General features: G+C 41.8%; 1 protein-coding gene across 1 annotated transcript in view; it reads right to left on the bottom strand.

Moving 5' to 3' along the window:
- The window catches only part of TSNARE1 (t-SNARE domain containing 1), a 347,022-nt gene that overhangs the window by 166,463 nt on the left and 154,563 nt on the right, over positions 1-25,996 (bottom strand). The window contains exons 5-7 of the mRNA XM_062504268.1: positions 23,431-23,521; positions 19,890-19,964; positions 17,844-17,900 (exon numbers count right to left, since the gene is read on the bottom strand). Coding sequence (XP_062360252.1) covers positions 17,844-17,900; positions 19,890-19,964; positions 23,431-23,521 — 223 coding nt within the window. The remainder of the gene's footprint in view (positions 1-17,843; positions 17,901-19,889; positions 19,965-23,430; positions 23,522-25,996) is intronic.

Genomic DNA, 25,996 nt, shown 5'->3' on the forward strand with positions numbered 1-25,996 from the left:
AGCAAACCAGTGGTGGGGAGAGAGGAGGAAGCAGATGCTCAGTGCTGTGTCTGTTGAAGATGTTAGAGAGTTTAAAGAACAGACAGAGAAATTATCCATGAAATGTGCTTGAGTCAGACAAGAGGTCTTTGCTTCTCCAGGATTTAGTGCTCAGAAGCAAGAAGAAGTCTGAAGGTCAATTTAAATCGATCAAGGGATGCCCAATATGGGCCAAGAAGGATGTACTGCAGTGCTGAAGCCATTGTGTAAAAGTTGGCTTCCTCACAAATCCCACCTTCCTCTCTCCCAAACTCCAGGCTGAGCTTCATGTTACAAGGAATGACCCTAACCAAGAAATAGAATATAAGCAAGAAAACATTTATTATTCCTGGGATTTTGTTGATGAGAGCAGAATTTTGATCCTAGTGAAGGCTGTAGCAAAATTTTCCTGCCTATTGATGTGGTATTTTCCCATGATGTCCTCTCTAATGTTACTGGTACTTTTATTTGTCTTATGATATTTAATTATTCAGTGACACCTGTACTGAACACATTTGTTTTATTTCAGATGGTTACTTTCCATCATGACACTGTACTTTTGAGTTATGAAGATCACTAGTCTTCTCTTCAAGGAGAGTTCTCCTAAAGGGCAGTGCAGAAATCAGGCAGAAACAGACTTATATTTTAAAACATTCAAATTCCCAAACCTGGATAAACCTTGTTTCACATCTCTTCAAATTTTCAAACTAGAAGACAGCACTACTTACTGAGGACACTTCAGATTTCCACAGGTTCCAGTGAGGTGAGGAACTTCACAAACTAAGCTGGAGTCACAAGTAGTTTGTTACAACATGGAGTCACTACCAAAGCTAATCCCAATTCACCTCACACTCTTAATATGCTGAAAACTGCAGCAGTTTTTAAATCCTCTTTCATTGAAAAATTGTTGATGAGCAAAATACATAATGCTCCCCATTACTCTCCACCTTGTGTATGTCCCCTGGGCATTGAGACTCCCTTATCTTGTTTTCCTAGCTGTTCCCCCAGCACATTTATATTGTTAGTCTCACAATGGGTATCATTATGTCAATAAGCAGAATTAAAATATTAATCCTATGGTTATGGTCAGAAATGTAACTGATCATATCATATGTTGTAAAAGGGGAACCTGCCACAAGGAAATGGCTTCAGTGCTGTTTGCTCTCAAATGCCTTTTTTAAGAATTTTACAGAGAGGAGTTACATGAACAAAATATGGGGGGAAATAAAAGAAGGTGGAAAAAGAAGAGAGACAACCAAACAAATGATAGCAGGGACTGTTCAAGAGTGAAAGAAGAACACAAAAGGTGCTCAGAAAGAGGACAAAGAGTGAAGAAAGCTTGGAAGTGAATTGAGAGGATGCCAAAGGCAGATCCAGGCTACCTTCAAAATGCACAGATCTCCCAGTCAGGTACAACAGGAGCTGAGACAGGACCCTCACAGGGACTGAAACCCTCACTACTCACTAGTGCTGATATATTTCAGCAGGAAGGAAGGGTGAGAGAAGGAAGGCATATATATATATACATATATATACACACACCTATATATATACACATATATAACCATTATAAAAAATGTACACATTCTTGTTGTTTCTCCTTCATTACCATACACAGAATAGCTATTGGGGAGCAGGAAATCTCATTTTTAGACAAAATAATATCTCTCTTCTCTTGAAGAAATATTTGTCACCAATTTCTGAAGATAAACCAACATTCTGCCCACATTCTGGAAAAGAATCTTTCTTGCCACAGGGTACTTCTAATAAGAAGACAAAAATGAGTAAAAAAAATGGAAAAAACCCCTGCTTTTCCAGATAAATACTAAACTCTGTATTTATCTGAGATCAGACTGAACAAACTCTTGGCACAGTTACTGTTGGACATGTATTTTCCACACAAAATTGTGGAAGGTGACTGAGTCCACAATATCCCTGCATATTTTATCATAATCATGAGTCTGCACACCAGCTTTCTCCATGGGAAGCTCTCCCTGAACCACTGACACTGCCTGCCGAGGGAGGTGACACTTTCCATCAGCAAAGGAGCATCGATCTGGCTCAGCATTTTAAAGTCCCTGATGAGTTTACATTACCTTTCTGCTGGAGTCCTTCTATTTGCATCCACTGCCTGTGCTTTTACCCCTGCTGCTGCTGAGCTCAAACACAGCTGTGCTAATACACCAAAGGCACACAGCTAATCCATACTCCTCCGATCTATTTTCAGGTCTCATTTTGCAAACGGAAGGGGGTGAGACCAGTGGGAACACAGAGGAGAGACAAGCCCTTGAGGTGTGTCCTGGGCCAGTCTCCCAAGGACGCTGACTGAGGCTTTAGTTTTGTGAGAATCACAGAATCACTGAGGTTGGAAACCCCTCCAAGATCATCAAGTCCAACTTTTGGACAATCATCAGCTTGTCAACCAGACCAGAGCACCAAGTGCCACGTTCAGTCACTTCTTGAACACTCCCAGGGATGGTGACTCCACCACCTCCCTGTGCAGCCCCTTCTGATTCTTAACCATCCTTTCCATGAAGAAATTCTTCCTGATGTCCAACCTGAGCCACCCTTTGCACAGCTTGAAGCCATTTCCTCTCACCCTGTCCCTTGTTCTCTGGGAAAAGGGAGTAACTCCCTCCTGGTTACAACCTCCTGTCAGGGAATTGCAGAGAGCAGGAAGGTCCCTCCCGAGCCTTCTTTGCTCCAAGCTAAACATCCCCAGCTCCCTCAGCCTCTCCTCATAGGACTGACTCTCTAAACCCTTTCCCAGCTCTGTTGACCTTCCCTGGACACGCTCCAATCCCTCTTGACCTGAGGGACCCAGAACTGGACACAGCACTTGAGGTGTGGCCTCATCAGTGCTGAGTACAAAGGAACAATCACTGCCCTGGTCAAAAAACAAAAAAAAAAAGAAAGTACATTTGAGTTTTACAAAAGGTTCTGAGCATTGCACGCATCCTGTAGTCCCGTTTATTTTCCAAGAGCTATGCTAGCTCAGCTGTCCTGGATAAGTGTCATCATTGGCAGCTCCATCCTGCCAACCAAAACGTGTGGATTGTGAGGATGGAGATATTCTTCTCCAGTTTCACCTTGTGACAATGCCCAGTCCAACACTCCTGAGAAGAACTTGGCTTTCTCTGAAAGAAATTTGAGCCCTTCTACCCTGACTTATTTTAAATATGCCTGGTAGGTCTCATGAGTAATGTACCTACACAAAGAGATCTCACAAAACGTACAGATTGTGCAGGAACATAAATTTTGACTGAACAAGTGATGAATAGAATGCAGAGCAACATCCTCGGATTTTGGGCAAAGAATATATAATCATTCAGTGGTGTTTGCGAAACATGTCAGGCTCTGTCAGGAAGAAGGGTTATAAATAAATGTGAGGGAGATACTTTAATAATGCCATTTCATATACACTCAATAATGAACTTTAATTATTTCTTTGGGTTTCTTTCTTCTTTCACTGTAGCAGATGAGTCAAGACCAGATGTGTAAGGAAACTGATACTGGCATCACAGCATTTTCTTTAGAGGTGGCTGAAAGAGCTCTATGGATCAGCTGTCAAATAATTTCTCCTCCTGTGGGGTTTCCTTCATGCATCTCACCCAGAATTTAATTCCTCCACAGTTGGCATGAGTGAATCATAGCACAAGGAATTTTCTTGATGGAAAAGATTTTGCAGACAAGCGGTCTTCTCACATCACTTGTCCTGAAATGAAGCCAAAGTCATCTTTATCATAGACAGTGGAGCAACCTGCCAAGAGGAACCAGCTGCCATGGTATGTAAGGCTTTAACATCTACAACTTTGATTTCTGAAACTATGAAAACTAATTTAGAGCTTATCGGTAACCTTATCACCAAATATTTGCAGCAGGGAATGAGGAGATTGATTTGTTTCCTGCTGTGATCCTGGGAATTAACAGACTATATCAAAAGGAAAGCTCTGAGGTGTTAAAAGTAATGATGTGGATAAATATGAAATATCCCACCAATTCCTTGGCTTTTCAGTAGAAACTCAGGGAAATTAACAGAGGAAGGTGTCACATCACTCCTTTTCCAAAATGACTTCCTGTCAACATCTGCAATGACTACACAACTTTCCTGAAGAGGAAATAATATGTGATGAATATCACTGAAATACTTTCATTGTCCCTTCCACTTTTCCTGCTCTGTAAGCAAGGAAAATGACAACACAACCCTACTGAAAGAGACAGGATGTTCCCCAAATCCCCTCACCATGAAGTGACCATGGCCCAATTCCTCTGCTCTCAGCTTTCAAACGCACTGAGGGGCCACACAAAAGTGTCTGACTTCACTAGCCAGGTCCACTCCCAGCCCTGTACCCAATGTTCCACGATAAACAGTGGACAAACAAACCCAGGAAACACATCAATACTGCAGACTCTCTGCATGTAAAAACTCCTTGCACTTGGCAGCTACTCAACCTATTCCTCTTTAGGAACACATCCAGACCCAACAATTTCCATTGCCTTCTGAGAATCATGAAGAAAAAAAAAACAAACAAAAAAAAAAAAAAAAAAACAAAAAAAAACAGAACAAAAGGAACAGAACAAAATGCCAAGACAGAGGAAAGCAGAGAACCCTGGCAGGACCTGTGGATTTGTGGAGAGCTGAGCCTGTGCTGGAGCAGTTTTACTGGTGTCACTTGAGACCCATTGGAAGGGCCCCACTCTGGAGGAGGGTGAGGAAGAAAGAGCAGCAGAGACAACTTGTGATGAACTGGTCCCATTTCCCACCCCCCTGTGATGATGTTGGGGAGGAGGTAGAGAATTCAGGAGTGGCTTTTCCTGGGAAGATGGGAGGGGTGCAGGATATATTTTTTAAGATTCTGTTTTATTTCTTGTTATCCTAATCTGATTTAATTGGTAAGAGATTTAAACTAATTTCTCCACATCAAGCTTATTTTTCCTATGACAGTAAATGGTGAGTGATTTCTCCTTGTCCTTATCTTGACCCATGAACCTTTCACTACATTTTGTCTCCTCCGACCGGCTGAGGGGGTGATAGAGCAGCTCTGGTGTCCAGCCAGGGGCAAAATGACACAAATGGGAAAGGGTTCTTCCCCCTATAGACAGAAACATCCCAGTCTGCAAAATGTTTGTGATCTGCAGGGGCATCTACTAAAATTCAGCATCGGAAGGTTTCCCAACTCGCCTCCTATTTGGTATCGAGCCTTCTATACAATCCCCAGTTTGTAAACAAAGAAGCAGTTCCAAATAAACCAGTTCCAAAAATAGCCCACAAAGATCCATACCACACTTCTAAAAAAACCTTTGTTTTGGTGGTCAGTTAATAATTTGCAACATTTTCAAGCTCCTCACAGCTTAGAAAAGGAAAAAGCAGCACTGGTGAGCTCTGAGACTGAAGAGGGCACAAGGGGAGAGTCAAGAAGGCAAAAGGCTGATTAAAGGGATTTTGTGTGAACTCAAGTCTACAATGGCTCTAACGCCTGTAGGCTTGGAAGCAACAAGCAGTGTAAGGAGGTGAGAAAGGTTTTATAACATTGGATATCATCAAGCTCAAAACAGAATGCACCTCAAAATAAAAAGGACTGGTGTAGGAAAATAAAGCAAATGACATCCCATATGTGAAGAATGCATCTTTGCAAAATGAGTCCTTTAGGGTTGAAACATATAAAAACAAACAAACAAACAAAAAATAAAGGCAGACACCAAACTATTTAAACAAAAAATATGGGTCTCTATAAACAAAAAGCCCTTTCCCCCCCTTTACTTTTGTGCAAAACTCTCCCTCATACCCCACTTTTTCCAGTCTGGGACTGCCAGGAAGCTCTGACCAGGCAGGCAGGTGTCCAATAGATGAACACCATTTGCTGAGGTTTCTTGTTAATTTAAATAATTTCAAACTTTTTAAACTCAAAAATAGCAAACTAGCACTACCCCATGCTACAGCAGAAGTGTGTTCCCCTCTGCCATTTATCAGATGGACTTCCAGACCCTACTATGCCTAAGGCAGATGTGCTGATGACCAAGACCTATGCTCACCTTTGGGTGCCAAAATTATGTGAACTGGGTAGGGAGAGGACCTGCACAGCCCTGTGGGCTTTACTAAAGATGAGAACCAGACAAGCTGAAACTAAAAACTGTGAAATGGCCAGCTGATGTGACCTAAAGCTCAAATTCTTCCTCCCTAGGAACCTCAGAAGTCATATATTTATACACAAAAGTAATATTATTATACTTATTTAAACTCTATTTAATATGTTTGCTCTCCTTAGTACAGAGTGGGGACACGGAACACATTTCCACAGCTGAGCAAGGGGTTCTGCCTTCAACAGACACACAAAGCATCTTGTTTCACCCCAACTCTTTAGAGAGTTTATTCTCATCTCAGTGATTCATCAGGGTTTCCCTGACACCGTTTTCATCTGAGCAGTGCAAAACCCAGCTCCTGTGCCAGCAGATGGCACTCCAAAATGTGCAGCATCCACTTTCCTTCACCCCACTCCCAGCAACTGCTGTAAGCCAGTGTTGTTTTGTTTTCACCTGTGCCTGGCTCTTCAATGGTGCTTTTATCATTCTTAAATATAGGGGTCAGCTTAGGAGCTCCCACCGCAGGGCCATCAAACTTCCCAGTGCTCGGCTTCCAGAAGAGGTCACTATGTCCTGCTGCACAAAAAAGCCACATTCCCATTCTTTTTCCTTAAAACATCTAACCAGGTACAAACTGCTGGGCACAGAAAGGGAGAAAACACCTTCCTTGCTCACCAGAAACCAGCGGTGATTGCAAGAAGATGCTTTGATTTTTTTAATAGTCTTGTTTGCTGGGTGGTTTTGTTTTTTTTTTTTTTTTTTTTTTTTTTTAGGGCTATCATCTGCTGAGCTCTTCATGTGAGTGTAACCCAGTACAGGAAGGAGAAGGGAAAATCCTTCTTAAAGCAAGAAATGTTGCAGATCAAGAGCTTCAATTGTAATATTGAGTTAAAGTTTTAGGAACCATCTCAATAGTTTTATTACATTCAGGGCTTTACAGGCTCAGTGAAGTTAGAAAATAAAACACTGAAGCTTTTAATTTCATCCAAGTGAGGTGTGCAAACCACAGCTCACAAAAAATCCAGGGCTCACACAGACTGGAAACAGGATCTCCAGCTTTGTCCCATGGAAAACTGGGTTCATGGAAATAAACATTTATGGTCTCATCCAGTTTCTCCACACAGCCACTGCAGGTTTCTCCATGGCAATCCTTGTGCCAAGGACAACTTTGGGAACCTCTTGTCTGTGAGTTTGGCTTTGGGAAGTTGCACAAAAATGGGTAAAAGAGCAACTTTCATTTCCCATGAGGAAGAGCCTTCCTTGCTCTAGAACATTCCCAGCTCCTTTCCAGCATCTGGAGCAGACAAGAGGTGAGATTGAGATCTTAACTGGTTTAGGGAGCAGGGGAAAAGTCCTATTGCACCAAACCCAATTAATTCCAAGGCTCACTGGAGTGACCTAATACTCCCAGGGTACCCTGTGGCAGCACAGCTTTAATTAAAGCAGATTAACAAAAGGAACACTGCAAAGGTTTACTGTGCTTTACTGCAGGAGACACAGTGAGTTGCAGTCCTGTCACCTCACTGCTGAAGTGACAAACTGCCCACTTGAACACCCACAGGAGGAGATCTGTGATGGCATGGCTGCATCACTTCCCCCAGGATTAATGAACAGCTTACAGGGATGAGCAGGGACAAGGGTGATGCTCAGCAGGTACCAAGCACACAACTTTGATTTGCTCCTGACAGTGGCAGTGATGAGCAACACTCACGGCTCAGTTTTTTTTTTTTCATTCATAGAAATCAAAGAATAACTCAAATTAGAGAGGAGCCATCAAGTCCAGCTCCTTTCCATTCTTATCCACAAAAGCACATCCAGGGAGTTTTCATCAGGGTTTGCTCATGGTGTAGGCTTTGAACCATCACCTCATTTCATATTTGCAACAATTGGGTGAAAAAAAATCTCTTAAACTTAAGGGAATAGTTTGCTTCAGAGGCACCTTCTCAAATCAACAAGTTTGTGAGACTGCAGTGGAGAACCTCCATCTGTGTTTAGGTGAACACATTTATTGTATTTATCACACAGACTGTTTCTATCAGCTCAAAAATAACTACTTGAAATGTTATCTGCACCACATGCCTTATCCTACAGAACCTGTTGTGTTTTATAATGACACTATATATAAATTACCTCTCTGGTATATATCCAGCTTTATGAGTTAACTCCAAAGGAATTTCAGCATTCTGGATTATCATTAAAGGTGAGGATGAAATTCTATAACAAACCAGTACATCAGTGAAAGTTTAGTTTGGCAAGAACAACACAAATTTGGGTTACAGTTTTCAGCTAAGGAACAGAATGAAGAATCAGAATTTTAAGTGTGATTCTGTGTTTCCTTGTGTTTTCATAAACCAGAAATACTTGTGAAAAATTCAAAGAGCCTGAGAAACCTGGTCTAGTGGAAGGTGTCCCTGGCCATGGCAAGAGATTGGAATAAGATGGTTTTGATGGTTCCTTCCAACTCAAATCACTCCATGAGTCTATGATTTCATAGGTGAGATGCAGTATAGAGGACGTAACAGCACTGCCTTTTACACAGGAGTGAAAAGGCTTAAATATCTTTTAGTTTTATGGTGGATATAACATTGATTATTTAGACCCAGAACACAAGTAAGATGTGCCCTAGAAAGGCCAATAAATATAATTTTTGTCTTCACCCTGGTGCAGCAAGGGTTAATATATTTCCAAACACGTTTTTTTAGTGGGAAAATGCCACTGCCGGCCCCATTTAATCATGTGATAAATGCAGCCATCAAAGTGGGTTTAGAAGAATACAATTTCCTTCCTTTCAATAATTCATCTCTGCAGGGGGGTTTAAATGTATTAAATAACACTGCATTCACTTTGGTGCAAGGTGACACACTCTGTAAGGTTTCACATTTGTTACTCCAGTTGCTGCATGTGATCTTTGCCAGGGCAAAAGTCAATTTAGACTCTTGCAGTGCAACTTAGGGAAGGTGAGGTTGAAGGAGGGGAGGTGGATGGGGTCGTATGAGCAGCTACCTCACACCAGCAGAAACCACTTCCACTGCACAGAAACACTCACTATATAATTAAGCTTCTGAAAAAAAAAAAAAAAAAAAAGCAAAAAAAGCCAAAAAAAACAGGGGAGTCAAACCCATAAGGTGAACAAAATTCAAGCTTTTAATCCATTTTTTAATAATTATAGTACTGCCATTGTGGCCACACACATCCTGCAGACCCAGCCTATGTTTCATCAGCTCTGGCATCTTGGCCTGTGTTTGCTCTCCTCTTCAGCTGCTGTCACACAGATCTGACAGAGCTGCCAGAGGTGACCCTCACTGCCCAGAGAAGCTGCATGCAAGGACAAAGCTCTCTGAGCAAGGTGAGAGTCCATCCAGCTTCCACTGTATTTACAATTATATTTAATTTTATTTTTTATTTGTATTTATTTATATTGGTGCAAATGCAGACATCTACAGACACATGTATATATATAGATATAAAAATCTGTGCCAGCAGTGGTGACTGAAGCCATGAACTGCCCACACTCACTAGGTTAAAGCAACACTCAGGAGGAAAGAGGATTCAGAATTCCTTGAGACTATGTCTGGGTCACATATATTTGGTGAGAAATGCTTTTCTCATCTATAGGGGTGCAGCAACCCCCTCCATGAATGGACCTGATGTGGCAGGAAGATGTGCATTTGCAGTATTCTTTAAATGCAGGAGCTGAGAGTACGTAAGGAGTAGAAAGGCTGGAGAGGAAAATTTTGCAAGGGCATGAAATGATAAGACAAGGGGAAATGGTTTTAAGCTGAAGGAGGGTAGATTTAGATTGGCTATTTGAAAGAAATTGCTCCATGTGAGGGTGGTGAAACCCTGGCACAGGTTGCCCAGAGAAGCTGTGTCTGTGCCATCCTTGGAAACATTCCAGGCCAGGTTGGATGGGGTTTGGAGCCACCTTGTTCTAGTGGGAAGTATCCCTGCCCATGGCAGGGGGTTGTAAACAGTGATTTTTAATGTTTCCTCCAATCCAAACCACTCTGTGATTCCACGAGACAGAAGCACAGCAGCCACCCAGGCAGCCACCACCAGCAGTGGGGAAAAATATATTTGCAGAGCTGTCTCAGGCTATGGAAGAACAATAATGTGGGCACCAGCTGAGTGATCTGTCCCAGCCTCTGGGCATAATACAGATTTTTCTTCCCTGTCACAGAGCTCTCTCCCACTAGCAAGGCTGGCTCACGGCCGTGTTCCATCGCGTGGCCCCAAACGCGTCCACGCCACCCCAGGGTCACCATTCCCAGGGCACAGACCTCCCAGCAAGGTCTGTGCCAGCGTGGGGTGACAAGAAAGTGTCTCCCAGCATTTGGGGGCATAAAAGTGAGTGGTTGCAGGGCTGGGGGCGAGGATGGCACTTTCCAGACAAAGCAACGCCTCGGTTTGAGGCTCCAGCAGTGACTCAGAGCCGGGGTAGAGGAACCAGCAGAGCTGCTCTGGAGGAGGCTTTGTACAAAAGAACCCCTTCCCTCACCTTCATCCCTTGCCCACACAGAAACCTCTGTCCTTTCTCACTCACTCACTCAAAAAAAAAAAAAAAATTAAAATAAAAAGCACCACATGGATCAAACAGAGAAAACCCTTAAGTAACCAAGACCCAGCTAGTGAAAACTCAGTTCTTTGCCTGGCTGCTGATAGAGGCAGCTACAGTTTCTGGTTCCATCAGCAGACAAAGGCAAAGTGGGCTGGTCCCTTGAAAGGCACTTAATAGAGGATTGCCAAGGAAAATACACAATGGTCACGTTGTTTGGGCAATTTAGAAAGGGCAAGTTCCCCCCAAACCTGATGATACACATTCCTTTTTTCTTAACTTTTCTTCTCTTTTAAGATAAGGAGATTGGAATGTTACTGGAGGCTCGTACCTCCAGCTTTTGAAAATTCCTTCAATTAAAGCCCAGCTTTACTTAGTAGCAATTGGGGTGTTTCTTATATGCTCTTACTGAAGCCCAGAGCATTCCTGGTGTCCCATGAAATCTGGCACAAGCAGAATCTGAAATCTGGGTGTTTTCCCAAGGATTCTTCATTTTAAGTTTTACAAAAAGGGGAGTTTAATGGTTACTTAGGAAAGTTCTGTGCCTATAAAGCCCACTGGAATTTTTTTTCAAGATCGTGGGCATGCTGAGAAGAAAAGACCTTCTCTTCCCAGACACACTGAAAGCAGAGCAAGAGTACTTTGGGACATTCAGAAGAGATTCCACCTCCCTTAAAAATACAGTCAACAAATTAAAAGATTAGGTGTGAATCTATTTCCATCCACTTATTAAATTCCTTTATGAGCATCTATTTCTCTACCTCCAAAAAAGCAGAAAAATAAAAGAAAATATTTAAATTTTCTCTAAGAAAATTGTTTTAATGACTGCCTTAAAAAAAAACAAAAAACAAAAACCCTTTAAAACCAAACAAAAGCCCACACTTGACTAAAGAAGAGAAAAAAATAACTGTGTGATTTAAATGCTCCATATTGACAACCCTAGAAACAGGAGAGTGGGTTGATTACAATATGGCTTTTAATGGATGCACAGTCATTTAAAACAGAGTTGACATTACTGAAATAACACTTTTTACAGACGTAGCTGCATCCCAAACGACCTTGAAAAGAGATAGCAATTACTACCACATATGCAAGATAAATTATCACAAAAGCTAATGCTTGATTTCCTGAGATACAGTAGCCAGACAGGAACATTAGGAACTGGGATGAGTTCTGAGATAAGATGGCAGAGTCAATAAGACAAATGTGTAAGTAAAAAACTTCATTTTTCAGGGCAAAAGCTGTATTTTGATTGTGAGAAATTATATTTTGCATTTCAGGGAAATACACACCACATCCTCTCACTAATGTGGAAGCTGGTTTCAAACATGAGGAGCATCTACTGCATTAAAAACTCATCATTAATTATTGTTTAAAGTAAGCTGTTGGTACTGGCTTAGCCTGTGAGATCACACAGAATCACAGAATCACTCGGTTGGAAGAGACCTTTAAGATCATAAAGTCCAACCCCTGCCCTAACATCTCAACTAAACCATGGCACCAAGTCCCACATCCAGTCTTGTTATAAACACATCCAGGGATGGTGACTCCACCACCTCCCCAGGCAGACCATTCCAGTACTTGATCACTCTTTCCGTGAAAAACGTTTTCCTCATTTCCAACCTAATTTTCCCCCTATGCAGCTTGAGGCTGTGTCCTCTGGTTCTGTCAGCTGCTGCCTGGAGGAAGAGACCAACCCCCCCTGACTGCACCCACCTTTCAGGGAGCTGTAGAGAGTGAGAAGGGCACCCCTGAGTCTCCCTTTCTCCAGGCTGAACAGGCCCAGCTCCCTCAGCCGTTCCTCACAGGGTTTGTGTTCCAAGCCCCTCACCATCCTCGTTCCCTCCAGCATCTCAACATCCTAAACTGAGGGGACAGGACTGGACACGGCACTCAGGGTGTGCCCTCACCAGTGCTGAGTCCAGGGCAGCAATGACCTCCCTGCTCCTGCTGGCCACACCATTCCTGATCCAGGCCAGGATGCCCTTGGCCTTCTTGGCCACCAGGGCACACAGCTGGCTCGTGTCCAGCTGCTGTCCATCAGTGCCCCCAGGTCCCTTTCTGCCTGGGCACTGTCCAGCCACCCTGTCCCCAGGCTGGAACATTGCAGGGGGTTATTGTGGCCAAAATGCAGGACCCAGCACTTGGACTTATTAAACCTCATCCCACTGGACTCTTCTGATCCATCCAGGTCTCTCTGCAGAGCCCTCCTACCTTCCAGCAGATGGACACATGCTCCCAGATTAGTGTCACCTGCGAATTTCCTGATGAAAGACTCAATACCCTCATCCATGTCATCAATAAAAATATGGAACAGGACTGGCCCCAGCACAGAGCCCTGAGGGACACCACTGGTGACTGATCCCCAGCTGGATCTGTCTGCCACCCTTCAGCACCACTCTCTGGGCACGGCCATCCAGACACTTCTTAACCCAGCAAAGAGTGCTCCTGTCCAAGCCGTGGCCTGCAGCCATTCCAGGGAATGCTGTGGGTGCCAGTGTCAAAGGTCTTGCTGAAGTCCAGGTACACAACATCCACAGCCTTTCCTACATCCACCAGATCCTCAGGGTGGCACAGTCTTGTAGCTGTGCTTACGCAACACCTACCATGACAAGGGCTTGGTAAAAATAGAGGCCCGAATAACCAAAGTCATTACATACTCACATACATACATGCAGTTTATGCAGACATTACTGCCAAAAAAAGTTATTCTTCCATAAAGCCAATGACTGGATCTTGCTGCCCCCAAAATGAGAATTTTACTCTAATCACATAAAAAGAGCAACTTCATAAACACAGGAAAAAAGGGAGAAATTATGCTTCCTGTGGGAAGGAAGTCCAAGGATAAATTGATGCAGTCAGGAGAAAAAAGAAAAAAAAAAAAAAGAAGAAAAAAGCTTGTATATGCAAACAGACATTTAATAGCCATCTTTGTGCTCCTAAGAAATATTATTTACTGACCTTTGAGAGATGGGTCAAATAGGCCCATAGAATAAGAAACAAAGGCACCTTTTTGGCAACTGCCATGTTCCAGAGCAGTAATTATCCTTTCCTCTCCTGATGAGCAGCAGGAAATGAAGAGGGATGCCATTACATCATGACAATTACTGTAATTTTAATTTCTAAATATTGCTAGGAAAGTATCCTCAAAAAAAAAAAAAAAAAAAGTCTGTTCAGATTTTTGATGTGGTTTTGATAAAAACTCATTCCCCAGCTAAAACAGAGCTGTGCTTCCCCTTCTCCCACTCCCTTGGGGGAACCACCTACAAAATCAGCATGGTGAGAAAAAGCCACTTTCCTCCCCATTAGTGGAGAAGAGAGAATTGTAGAGAATCACAGAATGGTTTGGGCTGGAAGGGACCTCAAAGATCCTCTTGTCCATCCCTCTGCCATGGCCAGGGACACCTTGCACTATTCCAGGTTGCTCCAAGCCCCATCACTTGAACTCATCCAACCATGAGCACAAAAGAGATTCTTCCTATCAGAGGCAGATGATGTTGAATGCACAATAATTATAAAAACTTAAAAAGCAGGATTCTTTTAATCTCCTGTGCTCAGAGACATTATTTGCTCAGTTGTGGATTTTCCACGGTCTACCAGTAATTATTTTAATATTATGGATAATCTATTCTCTGCTATTGGAACATTATCATATTCTATTGTTGCACTGTGGGATGGATTTCACCCTAGAGGACATGCCTGGACAGGTGTCCAGCCTCTCCTGCCACTGACCACACTGTCCCTGGCTCCAGGGGACACCTGAAATGCTCCTGCTCCTACACTGGACTCTGCCTGGGAGGACAAGTTTGCATCTTGGTGCATCTGTTCAGGGGTAGAAGTGGGATTTGAAGCCCATCTGTCCCCAAAACAACCAGGAGCATAGGTGACCCCAAATCCTGTCTCTGCTGTAGGCTGCACCAGCAATTCCCATAAACTGGAAACTGCCTTCCAAAATTCCCCTTAACAAGCCTTTTGAGGTCTCATTTTGTCCAGTAGGTGAAGACTTAAAATTACTTTCACAGATTCAAGGGAAATGGCTTTTTTCCTTTTTTTTTTTTAATTTTTAAATTGCTGCCACAAGGCACATTCAACAAGGATCATTGAGTGTAGTAAAAAGTTGTGTCTTTCCATATATGCACCTATAGAACTCCATTGATTTGTCTATACACAAACACATTCCTACAAACACATATTTGATTAAGAATTTATATAACTTCAGGCTTCAAGGAGTTTTGGATCAATGCCTTTATTTTGCCTTTATAAACAAATAAACTCAATTAAAGAGTACTTACAACAAAACACAACGGGCAGGAAACTAATTTTCCCAAGACTTCCCATGGCAATTTTTGCCTGTTACATGGGTCTAGGGAATCAATTACTCCCTAAAGGAAAATTATTAGGGCTTGTGTTACCCAACACCTCACCTTTCCCACTCACCGGAGGGAGAGAACTATAGGGACAGGCATCCAGAAAAATGAGCATTCTTCAGACTTCTTACAATTTGCAACAATAAATTAAAGTATAAATAAAAGAGAGCAAAGCCCTGCAGGTAAGAAGTGTTTGAATCAAGGCTGGATTTGCACCAAGTCACTGTGCAGCTTCACAAGGCCCATAAATCAGGTCTCCTGAACATATGTAGTATTTTGCATTACTCTATAGGGTGTTAACTTTAATGCCTTAATATATTCACATATTGGTGAAGTGGTCAGGTTACAGTTCCTGTGGGAACCATAAATTTGTATGTCCTGGCCAATCTGCTGCTGGAAAAATAATAATAATAAGTTAAAACTAACCATACCACTGCATTGCCTTCACCAGGTTTTATACCTTTACTTTTTCTCCTTCCTGTACTTGAGGAAGGAAGAAGAGAAGACGTGTGAAGCTGCAAACACAGGGAAGCTGAAGCAGATGTGAATTAATTTTCATCCTTTCCTTGCATGAAGGCTTGTGTGTCCCCAGCCCAAGCAAGTGTCACTGAATGAAAAAGATCCTCTTGGGTGTGATCAAGCCTATTTCTGAGTCAGAACACTCTCACCCAGGACATGCTACAACCTCCTTTTGTAATCCAAAACCACTTCACCTCACCTGCAAGGGACAGCTACAAGGAGAAACAACCTGAGCTGATCCAGTTTAACCCAATTTCTGCTGATTCTGCCTGACCCACACCAACCTGACCCTGCTGCAATCTCCCAGTGGCTGGATGCCTACCTGGTTTAAGGCACATGGGGTTGTCTCTGCCCCATTCTTCCTCCTTTTGCTCCAACCCCACCATTACTCACTTAAAGATTTTAGTATTTTGGTCTAGCATCCTAATTTTTTCCCCAGATTAAAACGCTGCCTACTTCCAAAGAAAGTTGTTTTTGGAATCATCAAGCAATTTCAACATACCAAAAAAGCTGGTTTCATCCAGGCTTGCTCCCAGTGCCAACAACTGGCAGTAATTAGCACTCTTCATTCTATTTGTGCTGGTTAATGGCAGCAGGGTCCCACATCCTGTGGAGCAGGATGGCCATGCCACCACATGGAAGTCCAGGCAAGAACAGAGATGTTCCCTTCCCTGTAACACCCTCCACCAACAGCAGTCAAACAAAATTCATTAAAAGCCCAAGAAGTGATGCAATACAGACAGCATGTCAACAAATCACAGTTAATTTGCACAAAACGATCCAATAAATATTTAATTTATGTGAGATTGGACCACAGTTAAAGGATATGTTATTTATGCCCCTGTTCAACACAGATCAACAGCTTGTGGACAAAACCAGACTGTTAATTTTTATAAGCACAGAAAAGTAACATCTGTGCACAGTCTCTCCAAAGGTAGCAGTGGGAACCCTCACTCTGGATAAAGGAATTCATCAGCACTTTGGTACCTTATTTTCATTTCACTGACACCTAAACCAACTAAGCAACAAGGTCAAGGCAGAATTGCAATTGCTTGAAACTTAGTTAATATTAAAGCTTTGGTCCATTGATCTGCACTAATGATGGGGTCTTCAGTGGCACCATTCCACTCTCTTTTACAGAGAATCATCAATTCAAACTTACAAGCTACAAATACTTCTTCTATACATTAAGGAAGTTGTAGAAAACCAGGTGGCACAAGGTAGGGAGAGAAAAGTCATTAGGAAAGCAGAAAACCTGCTGACTTCCCCTTAAATGATAAAAAGTATTCAAAAAATCAGAAATAATCACTGAAATTAAACATAGAATCCTGGGTTTTGGTGACACATTATCAGCTGCAAATGCCTACAAGTTTCTTAGTATGTAGGATTTAAGAGGCCAACCTAATCTCTGTTGGACCCTTACTTCAGGCAAAGGATCTCCTAGCATCAAAAGTCTCTTGGAAATCTGTGGAGATATCTTAAACACACACACACACACGTAGAAATATTAAATCTATAGTGTTTTGTATTACTATTTATGAAAGACTACACATTTTTTCTGTATATATACATATACACTTACACAGAGATATCTTTATAGCCTTAATAATTTGCATATGTTCACTGGCACACATGCATCTAATTATATTTTATATATATTCACATGCATGTACATATGAAACTGAATATATGCATCATATATGGAGTAATCAGAGTATATATGAATATGCACAGAACAGAATAAATATATGCACTTTGATTCTATATAGTATTTATTAATTGAAAAATTTCCTAATATGGGCTAAAAAGAAGAAAAAGGCTCAGTTTGCATATGTATATAATGGCTAACTGCAGAGCAATGTAGCCAAAGAGAGCAGAATACATAATCACTCTTAAAACTGGGGACAGGTTTGATAAAAAACTCTTAATTTCTTCTATGAAATTGTAATTGGAATGTGATTTCACTGCACCCACAAGCCCAGCTTCCAGGAAAAGGGGGTGTAGGACTACTTTTTGATATATTTCATAGCAGACAAAACTCCCATCAAGAATGGAAAAGCGGCCTCATGAGGACAGAAAAACAGAGAATAATTAAACAGGTCTTATATAAGTCTTTTTTTTTCCCCCCGAGTCCTGTTATCTTCCACCTCCAAAGACGTCACATATCTCTACTGTGTGTCTCTCACTGGCATCAATGTAGGCAGTGGAGGAGCTCCAAGCTCTTCAGCATCATTTGTGGGGTTAGAAAACAGCTTTTTTAGCACTGAACTTACTTCCAAACACAGACACACACATGAACTTACCTGTTTGGTGCTTCTCTGCCCAGTAGGAAGCAAAGCTTTGGATTTCTCTGCTATTTTCTGTTAAAAGGAAAATTAAAAAAAAAAAAATCAGAGGGAAAATGGCTGAGAAAACAGAGTCCAAATATTTAGGGAAGGAATCATGTGAAGCTATTTTCTTCTGCATTCTAAAGAAAAGGACATAGAGAAAGCTCTTACTCTTTAGAAAAACAAGGGAGTATAAAAGCATTTAAAAGTTCAGTCTTGCAGGCACTAAAAGTCTTCAAAGCTTCCAGAATGACAAGGTTATCAAAACTGAAACAGGCATTTAAGGAATGACAACTAGGATGTGGATAAGTAGCAATTTATCACTCAGATTGTTTTCCTGATGCAGCCGGGCACTCACAAGCTGCAGTGGTTAATTTTGGCACTTCTGAACTGATGACAGTTTTTAAAACAAAAGAAATCCAAGCTAGATATACAGTTCAGATGGGCTGCACTCATGAACATTAAGGGGTAAAAAGCATAAAAAAGATGTGTGTGTGTGTGTGTGTGTGTTTGTATTGAGGTGGAGCTCTTTACCCAGATAATTCCAACTTCTCATTTAACACATAACATGATTTCATTTAAAGACCCCATACTCAGTTCCTTGAATAGGACAGGTTAATAATTTAAAATTAAACTTAAAATTAAATTAAAATGAAGTAGCACTAGAGATGATGCATTTCTATTACACGACAGACGTGCTGCTGAACTGCAATTTTATGTACATCCATTTATTTATTTAATTTTTAAGGCACAGGCAGCAAGTGCTGGGAAATCAATCAGTCCAGAGTGTTTCTAATAGAGCCACATTATTAAGTGCATGCTGCCAGCCAAATTTCATTACACCTCTATAATTACAATATATCCTTCCCATTGTTGCAGGCATGCGTCAGACTCATTAAAGTGATATACAAAAGCCACCAGAGTTGTCCAGGTTGTATTTTGATTAATCCAGATATATCTCCTAACTTGCACTGCCGGGGAGGGAAGCAGTTTGGGGATGCTAAATTTAAGCCATTACTACAGTGTTTAAAAGCAAAGCAAATCTGCTCATCAGCAGAGCCTCCCCAGGGTAAAGAGGGTGAGCAAGAAGCAAATTGAGAGTACAGGCTTTGTTTGTTTTATTAAACAGCTTGATCTTGGTGACACATTCCCAACCACAAGATGTGCCTGGAAACTTTCTGGCACAGCCAAACACCAAAGCAGAGGCAGAAGATGGGGTGACATTTGAATGATCAGTGCTGCCTGCACATTTCCTGCAAGCAGAAAAGGTGAACAGTGCAACCACCTCTCCTTCTCCCCTGAGAGTGGAGGCACACCAAAATAGCATCACTGCTAAGCCAGGGGAAATACTTCCCCCTGAACTCAGATCTGGGGAGGCCACACCTCAAATCCTGGGGTCAGTTTTGAGCCACTCCCAGCAAGAAGGACATTGAGGAGCTGGAGCATGTCCAGAGGAGAGAATGGAGATGGGGAAAGATGTGGAGCACCAGAAACTGATAAGGAGCAGCTGAGGGAGCTGGGGTGGGGGGCTCAGCCTGGAGAAAATAAGGCTCAAGGGAAACCTCAATCTCTACAACTCCCTGACAGGAGGGTGTAGCCAGGTGAGGGTCAGTGTCTTCTCCCAGGGAACAAGGGACAGGACAAGAGGAAATGGCCTCAAGATGCCTCAGGGGAGGTTTAAATTGGTTATTTGGGAACATTTCTGCAGAGCAAAGCTTGTCAAGCACTGGAACAGGCTGCCCAGGGAAGTGGTGGAGACATCATCCCTTCAAGTGTTCAGTAAATGTGTTGGATATGGCCCTTCAGGACATGGTTCTGGTGGTGCTGATGGTTGGATTTGATGATCTTAAAAGCTTTTTCCAGCCTTAATTCTATGACACTATGATGCTTGACTGACAAAGAAGGAAAAGAGGGAGGAAACTATTCATTAGCAGCCCTGTAGAGATGCTCCAGGCTCCTGGGAATTACACTCACACTTAACACATTCACAGATGGGAGTGTGGGAGCAAGAGGGACACTCACTTTTTGCACAGCTCCGTATCTCTGGATGGCATCTGAGAGTTGGTTCTTCAGCCTGTCCAGCTGAAGCCGTTCTTGCTGGATGGGGAAAGAAAAGAAGGCTGGTTAGCAGATCTGTTTGGGATAAATCCAGTAGTAGTCTCTGTCTGGGACCATGGGAAATTGTCCACCAAATAAATAAAGTGGGCACAAATGGGATCCTAAAAGAATCAGTCACACTGGGGCTGCCAGGATGCAATAGGATTTTATTTTAGGAAATGTGATGCTTTGGTCATTCACGCCAAGTTAAATTTAAAAAATGCCACTTTGGATATTCAAGATAGCATTGGAGAAAATAAATGAAGGGATATTTCTATAAAAAAGTTATTTTTTTCAGGTGATAAATCATGATTGAGTTGGTCATATCATTTGGGAGATTTACTGGACTTGAGAAGTCAGTCGGCAAAAATATCCCCTCTCCTTGGTCTGACAGTCAGAAAACAGCTTATCTTCATGTTTGCCAAAACATGAACCCAAGTGTCACTGCCTTTATGGTTGGAGCTTGCTCCAGCAAGATTTCAATCTATGTTAAAAAAAACAAACAAACAAACAAACAAAAAAAAAAAACCAAAAAAAAAAACAACCAAAAACCAAAAAACTGTTATTGGAAGGGAGAAGACAGCCTTATGTAAATATCCAACATGCTTCCAAATCTCTGCTCTCAGAGGGAACAACCAAACCCAAATGGTTCTCCTGGATCTCTTCTGCACCCTGGATTTCATATTTCTCATGTGCAGGAACTCACATGTCCAGATTTTACAGAGGGAAATGCTACAAGGAAGTGGGATTCCCCTTAAAAAACAAATGGAAAACAAAACTCAATCTACACTAAACCTACTGAGCAGAAATGTTCATTTTACAGCCATTTCTGCTGTTTCAGAAACCTGTTTGGGATTACATGAGTAGATTTTATAAAGGATGGGATGAACATTTTTAATTTTAATGGCAGTATTTTCACACACAGAATATCCCAAATCTTCATCTAAAGATTTAAAACCATTTTTAGAGCAGGGCAAGTATCATTATTCCCATTCTATAGATAAAGGTCCATAAACCTTATGTTTGTTCCACATGCAAAATAAGGTAAGATTGTCACCCTGGAGAGCTGATCTTATACTCCAGCACTCACCCCAGCAAAAAAAAAAAAAAAAAAAACGGAATTCCAGATCTACCTCTCCATTTACATCCTTTGAGGATAGTTTGGAATGAAGCCCTGAAAGAGCCATTTTCCATCAGTCTCCTGCCTTGTAGCACACTGATCCACTTAGAGCAGCATCTTTGCTCCTGCAATACTATCAATTTGCTCAGCTGGGCATCCTGACTCCAGTATCTCCAGCAGCACTTGGAGATTTAGGGGAAGTCAGAGAAAGTCCCGTACAGTATGTTGTTGGCAGTGCATTACTGGTGGAAAATAAGGAAGAAAGTGGGAAAAAAATAACATTTTTTAGCCTTTTTTTTTTTTTTCTGTGTGTGCATGCAAAGCAATCCAGAGAAAAATGGATTGTTGAGGACTAACTATAAAGTTCTGTAAGGCTTTTCATGCTGTGAGTAATTTTATGAGAGGAGAGTTTGCAGTGCTACCCAGATTCCCAAGAGGGACTTACTGACCAGCAGCCAATATCCACCAGAACAATTTATTCTTTGTAAGGGACAGGGGCTACAAGCTTTCTATCAAAATTTGTAGGTTTAATTACTAAAACTGCACCATTAGAAGAGTTTAAAAAAAAAAGTTAAATTAATTTACCAGTGAGCAGAAAAAGTTATTATATAATGTGATAGAGAGCAGCAAGTTTATTCCTCACATTACTGAAATTGTTGCTGTGTCTATTTCCTTCAGCTCTTTAATATTTTCCTTCAAGTTTGCATGCTTCTCCCCATGACAGTAAAATCTCTTCTCCTGAGAGTCCCCATTGGCTTCAAGGGCAAATAATGATATACTTGTGTGGCACTGTAATTTGGTTTAATGTGACCTTGCCTGATTCCCCTTTGGACCCAATTTATGTCACAAAATAGAGCTTGGATATCAGCACAAACAAAGAAACACACACACACAAAAAAAAAAAACAAACAAACAAAAAAAAAACAAACAAACAAAAACAAAACACAGATCTCCATGTCTCCAAGGCAGAGTCTTTTGTTTCACCAAGCTCAGATGTAATTATGCAAGAAAAAAAAAAAAAAGAAAAAAAAAAAGAAAAACAGTCCTTGTCATCTATCACTAGTCAAAGCAATATGTTAAAAATTATTCTTGTATTAATCTTGACGTCAACATGTGAAAACTGTCATTCCAGGCTTCCCTCCCCATCCTCTGGAGTAGTCCATTACCCATTCTTTTTTTTTTTTTTTAGGCAGGCTGAATTGCACACGGTCCTTCACAGGTTACCAAGGTAGCCTCAGGTGCCCCAGGTTTTAAATCCTTATCTCAACTGCCTGTTGGCGAGTGCCATCAATCCAGTCTGTAAAAACCACTTGGTCAGAGATGAGTTGTGTGTTTAGAGCAGTCTTATTTCTAGGTGGAATGGCAGTGAGAACAGAGCTGACAGAGAACAGAAGTAATACAGGACTTTGGAAAATGACAGGTAGTGAGAAAGAATAAAGCATGAACTCAGGAAAGTTCCTGACTTAGAAGCCATATGGATGCTGGAAGCAAGAGTTCAACAGCAACAGAGTAGAATTGTCGTTATTTTCATTTCAGGTGCTGAATGTAATGTGGGTGAAAATTCTCCTTTAACTCTCACACCAGCTGGAATCTGGTCCCCACAGTTTGCTAGTGTTCTTGCCCATGATGCACATCATAGGCCAAAGTCAGCAACAACATCTGGGTATAAAATCATTGTTGGAAGGTCAAAAACCTTCTGTTTGTCCAGTCTTTGCACTGGGGACACTGATGCTCATATGAGTTGAACCTACAGATGACAGCCCAGTCTGCACACAAAACAGATGGGATTTTCTCAGGTAAACTAGAATTCAGAGTAAGGTAAATTCTAATTTAAAATCCTGCCCTGACTGACCACAGCCTGTGCTTATCTATCCCCAGAGCTGCCTCTGCACTAGTACACAGCACTGAATCAGTGTCATATCCAAACATATTCCATGGCTTTGGCTTTTCCAGACACTTAACACACTCCCAGACTCACCTGCACCCCATGCACCCACAACTGAGTCTTTAAGCTATGCCAAACTAGTGTGAAGCCAGATGATTGCTGCAATATTTTCACTCAAAACTGAGGCTCTGAGATAGATGTGAACTGGCCAAAGGCTCTATTGCTGAGTTCTTGATTTCCAATTCCACATGAGCCAGTTTTGGAAGGAGAGCTGGTGTCTGCAACTGTTTTCCCCTGGGTCATTTATAAGTGAAAACTACACTTGTTTGAGAGGAAAGGAAGTTATAGCAAGACACAGAGCATAACAGCTTTAAAGTACCCACTGCCAGTTCTTATTTTCATTATTCCTCCTTCCACAAGACCCATCATTCTCCCCCAACAGCATCTTGACTGACACATACCCTGGATGAGCCTCTGACAACCTCAGACAGCTGCTTGATGGCTTTGGTGCTAGTCGTGATGGTTTTATTAGTCTCCTGCTGGGTGGCATGCCTGCAGAAGAGAAGAGATGATGGGAATTGCAATTGAGATTAATTGCATAATGAGACACTTGGAGAAATCTATCAAGCTGCAGAGCAATTGAGACAACACAACAACAGCAGCACACAGAGGCACAGGAGGGCTACAGGAGTCCTGGGTCTTGACCAATAATGGAAGCCAGAAGGAAATACTGGGAAGGAGATGCCCACAATATTCCTCCTGCTGTCAGCATGAAGACAATGCCTGTGAACCATTCAAAGGGAAGTGATAAGGTGAAAACAGGGGTGGACAGGGAACAAGGCCATCACAGATGGTTGGTATTGCACATTTTCAAAGAAGGGCTGCACAGCAAAGGGAGACAGGACTAGGAGTTGCCTGATGGTTTGCCCAGGAAAATATTATTCTCAGGAGAGAAATCTGAAATTGAGCAGAACAAATTTATTTACCCTGGTCATTTACCCCTTATTGACACAGTATCTCCAGGAAAGCACTGGGGATGTGAAGGTGCAGAGTGCTTTTTCAGGGCTTTACCAGCACTGAAACAGGTAGAAACAGAGCCAAACCAGTCACCCCTCCAGCCATGGGCATCCCTCCCTTTTACACCCCAAATTCCAGCACCATTATTCCTTGTATTCACTGGTTGCTGCCTTACTCTTTGGGACTATACAAATGAAGTGGAAGAGATATAAACGCTTCCCAAAGGTATTTATTAGCTCAGTCCAGTAGTTTTCAAGCTTTCTAAGGTCAACAGAACACTCTCAGCTTTTAAGCTTCTCTGGAGAGCATTTCATATCCTTTTAGTCAGAAAGAAGTGGTTTTCCATGAGGTTTCATTCAAAAACTCAAGAAATACTTGCAAAAGACCTGGGGGAAATGATGCTTTTTCTCCCTTAGAGGACACATATACACATGAGCATGAGCCACAATTGTATCAAAAAGTCATTTGGCAGTGCTTTTTTTCTTCTTTCTTTTTTTTTTGAGAGATGAGATTTGAAGTGAATAGAGGTTCTTTGATTTAAAAATGTCAAAGATGTCTATTTATGGTGCCTTGGTCCTGGAGACCCATCCTTCAGCTCTTTCCTTCTTCTCTGTCAGTTCTGATGGAGAGCAGCTCTTTTCAGACTTAGGTCAGCTCTTCCAGCACCTCCTTTGAAGATCAAGGCCAGTCTCTAAACAGATTTTACCAAACACAACCTTAACTGCAAATACACCAAGACCTCTCTTGCTGAGGTCTTAACCCAAAGTTCGGCAGTTTTTTCCCCACTTCAGTGCTTTTGTGCAAACAGCTCAGTAACGAAAGCTGTCCAGGATCATGGAATCAGGATGGCCTGGGAAGGAAAAGACCTCCAAGATCATCCAATTCCAACTTCCTGCCATGGGCAGCGATACCTTCCAGTGGACTAAGTTGCTCCAAGCCCCATCCAATGTGGCCTTGGACACTTCCAGGGATGGGGCAGCCACAGCTTCTCTGGACAACCTGTGCCAGGCCCTGAGCACCCTCTGAGTAAATAAAATGACACTTGAGTTCATACAAGGTACCTACAAGTGAAATCTAAGTGCACTAGGAAGATAACATCTCTAAGATAACATCTCTAAGTTGCAGAAAGGGAATTCAGATGTGTGCCAGGGGTCGAACACTCACACAGAAGGCATGGACTCCTTTGGCACCATGAAAGAAGGAGAAATAATCCCATATGAAGACAAAACCAGATCCAATAACAAGTTGTTACCTCTGTTTATTTAAATTAAGATTCAATTTCTGTGTTCATTCATCAAAATGCACTTCACTCACTGATGATCCCAGGACTCACCACACCATCTGAGCAATTCCATCACTTTTAATTTGAGATGGAAGAGGTCATATCAATCACAGACAGGTATCCCACTGCCATTAGGAGAGAGTGAGCTGGGGATTGAATCCTGTCACATTGCAAACATGGAGGAGTGCACAGTCATCCTGATCCCCAATCTCTTAATCAAGTATATATAGCCACCAAATGCATGAATTCTATAAGCAGCAGATTCAAATCTCAGATTTCCATACCTAATTCCTCTTAATGAAAAGCAAGATGCTGGCTGGAGTTGACATCCATTTTGCTGACCTCATTAAATTACCTGCCCACAGAACAACTCAGGGATTTACATACCAGTCATTCCCCATCCCCAATGTAAAATGGTTTGTTAGGCTCTTGTATCTGATCCTTCCCAATCTCTAAAGTTAAAGCCTTCTTCATTTTCATTGTAATGTAAATTTTATGTTAGATATCTTATGTAATAAATTCGTGCTGGGCATGAACTTTACTCTGCTGCAAAATAACTGGGAGCAGGAGTAGAAAAAAAATTAAGTTCTGCCTTCCACCTCTTAATTCAAAATGTACTTTAACTAACATGCTGGTACTTGATTTTGGCACTTCCCACTATGTTGTCAACACAATTAACTTCTTATTCTTCAGCCTCAGAGATGCACTCAGGGATCAGACAATGATTA

Source organism: Cinclus cinclus, chromosome 1 (assembly GCF_963662255.1).
Source record: "Cinclus cinclus chromosome 1, bCinCin1.1, whole genome shotgun sequence".
NCBI lineage: Eukaryota > Metazoa > Chordata > Aves > Passeriformes > Cinclidae > Cinclus > Cinclus cinclus.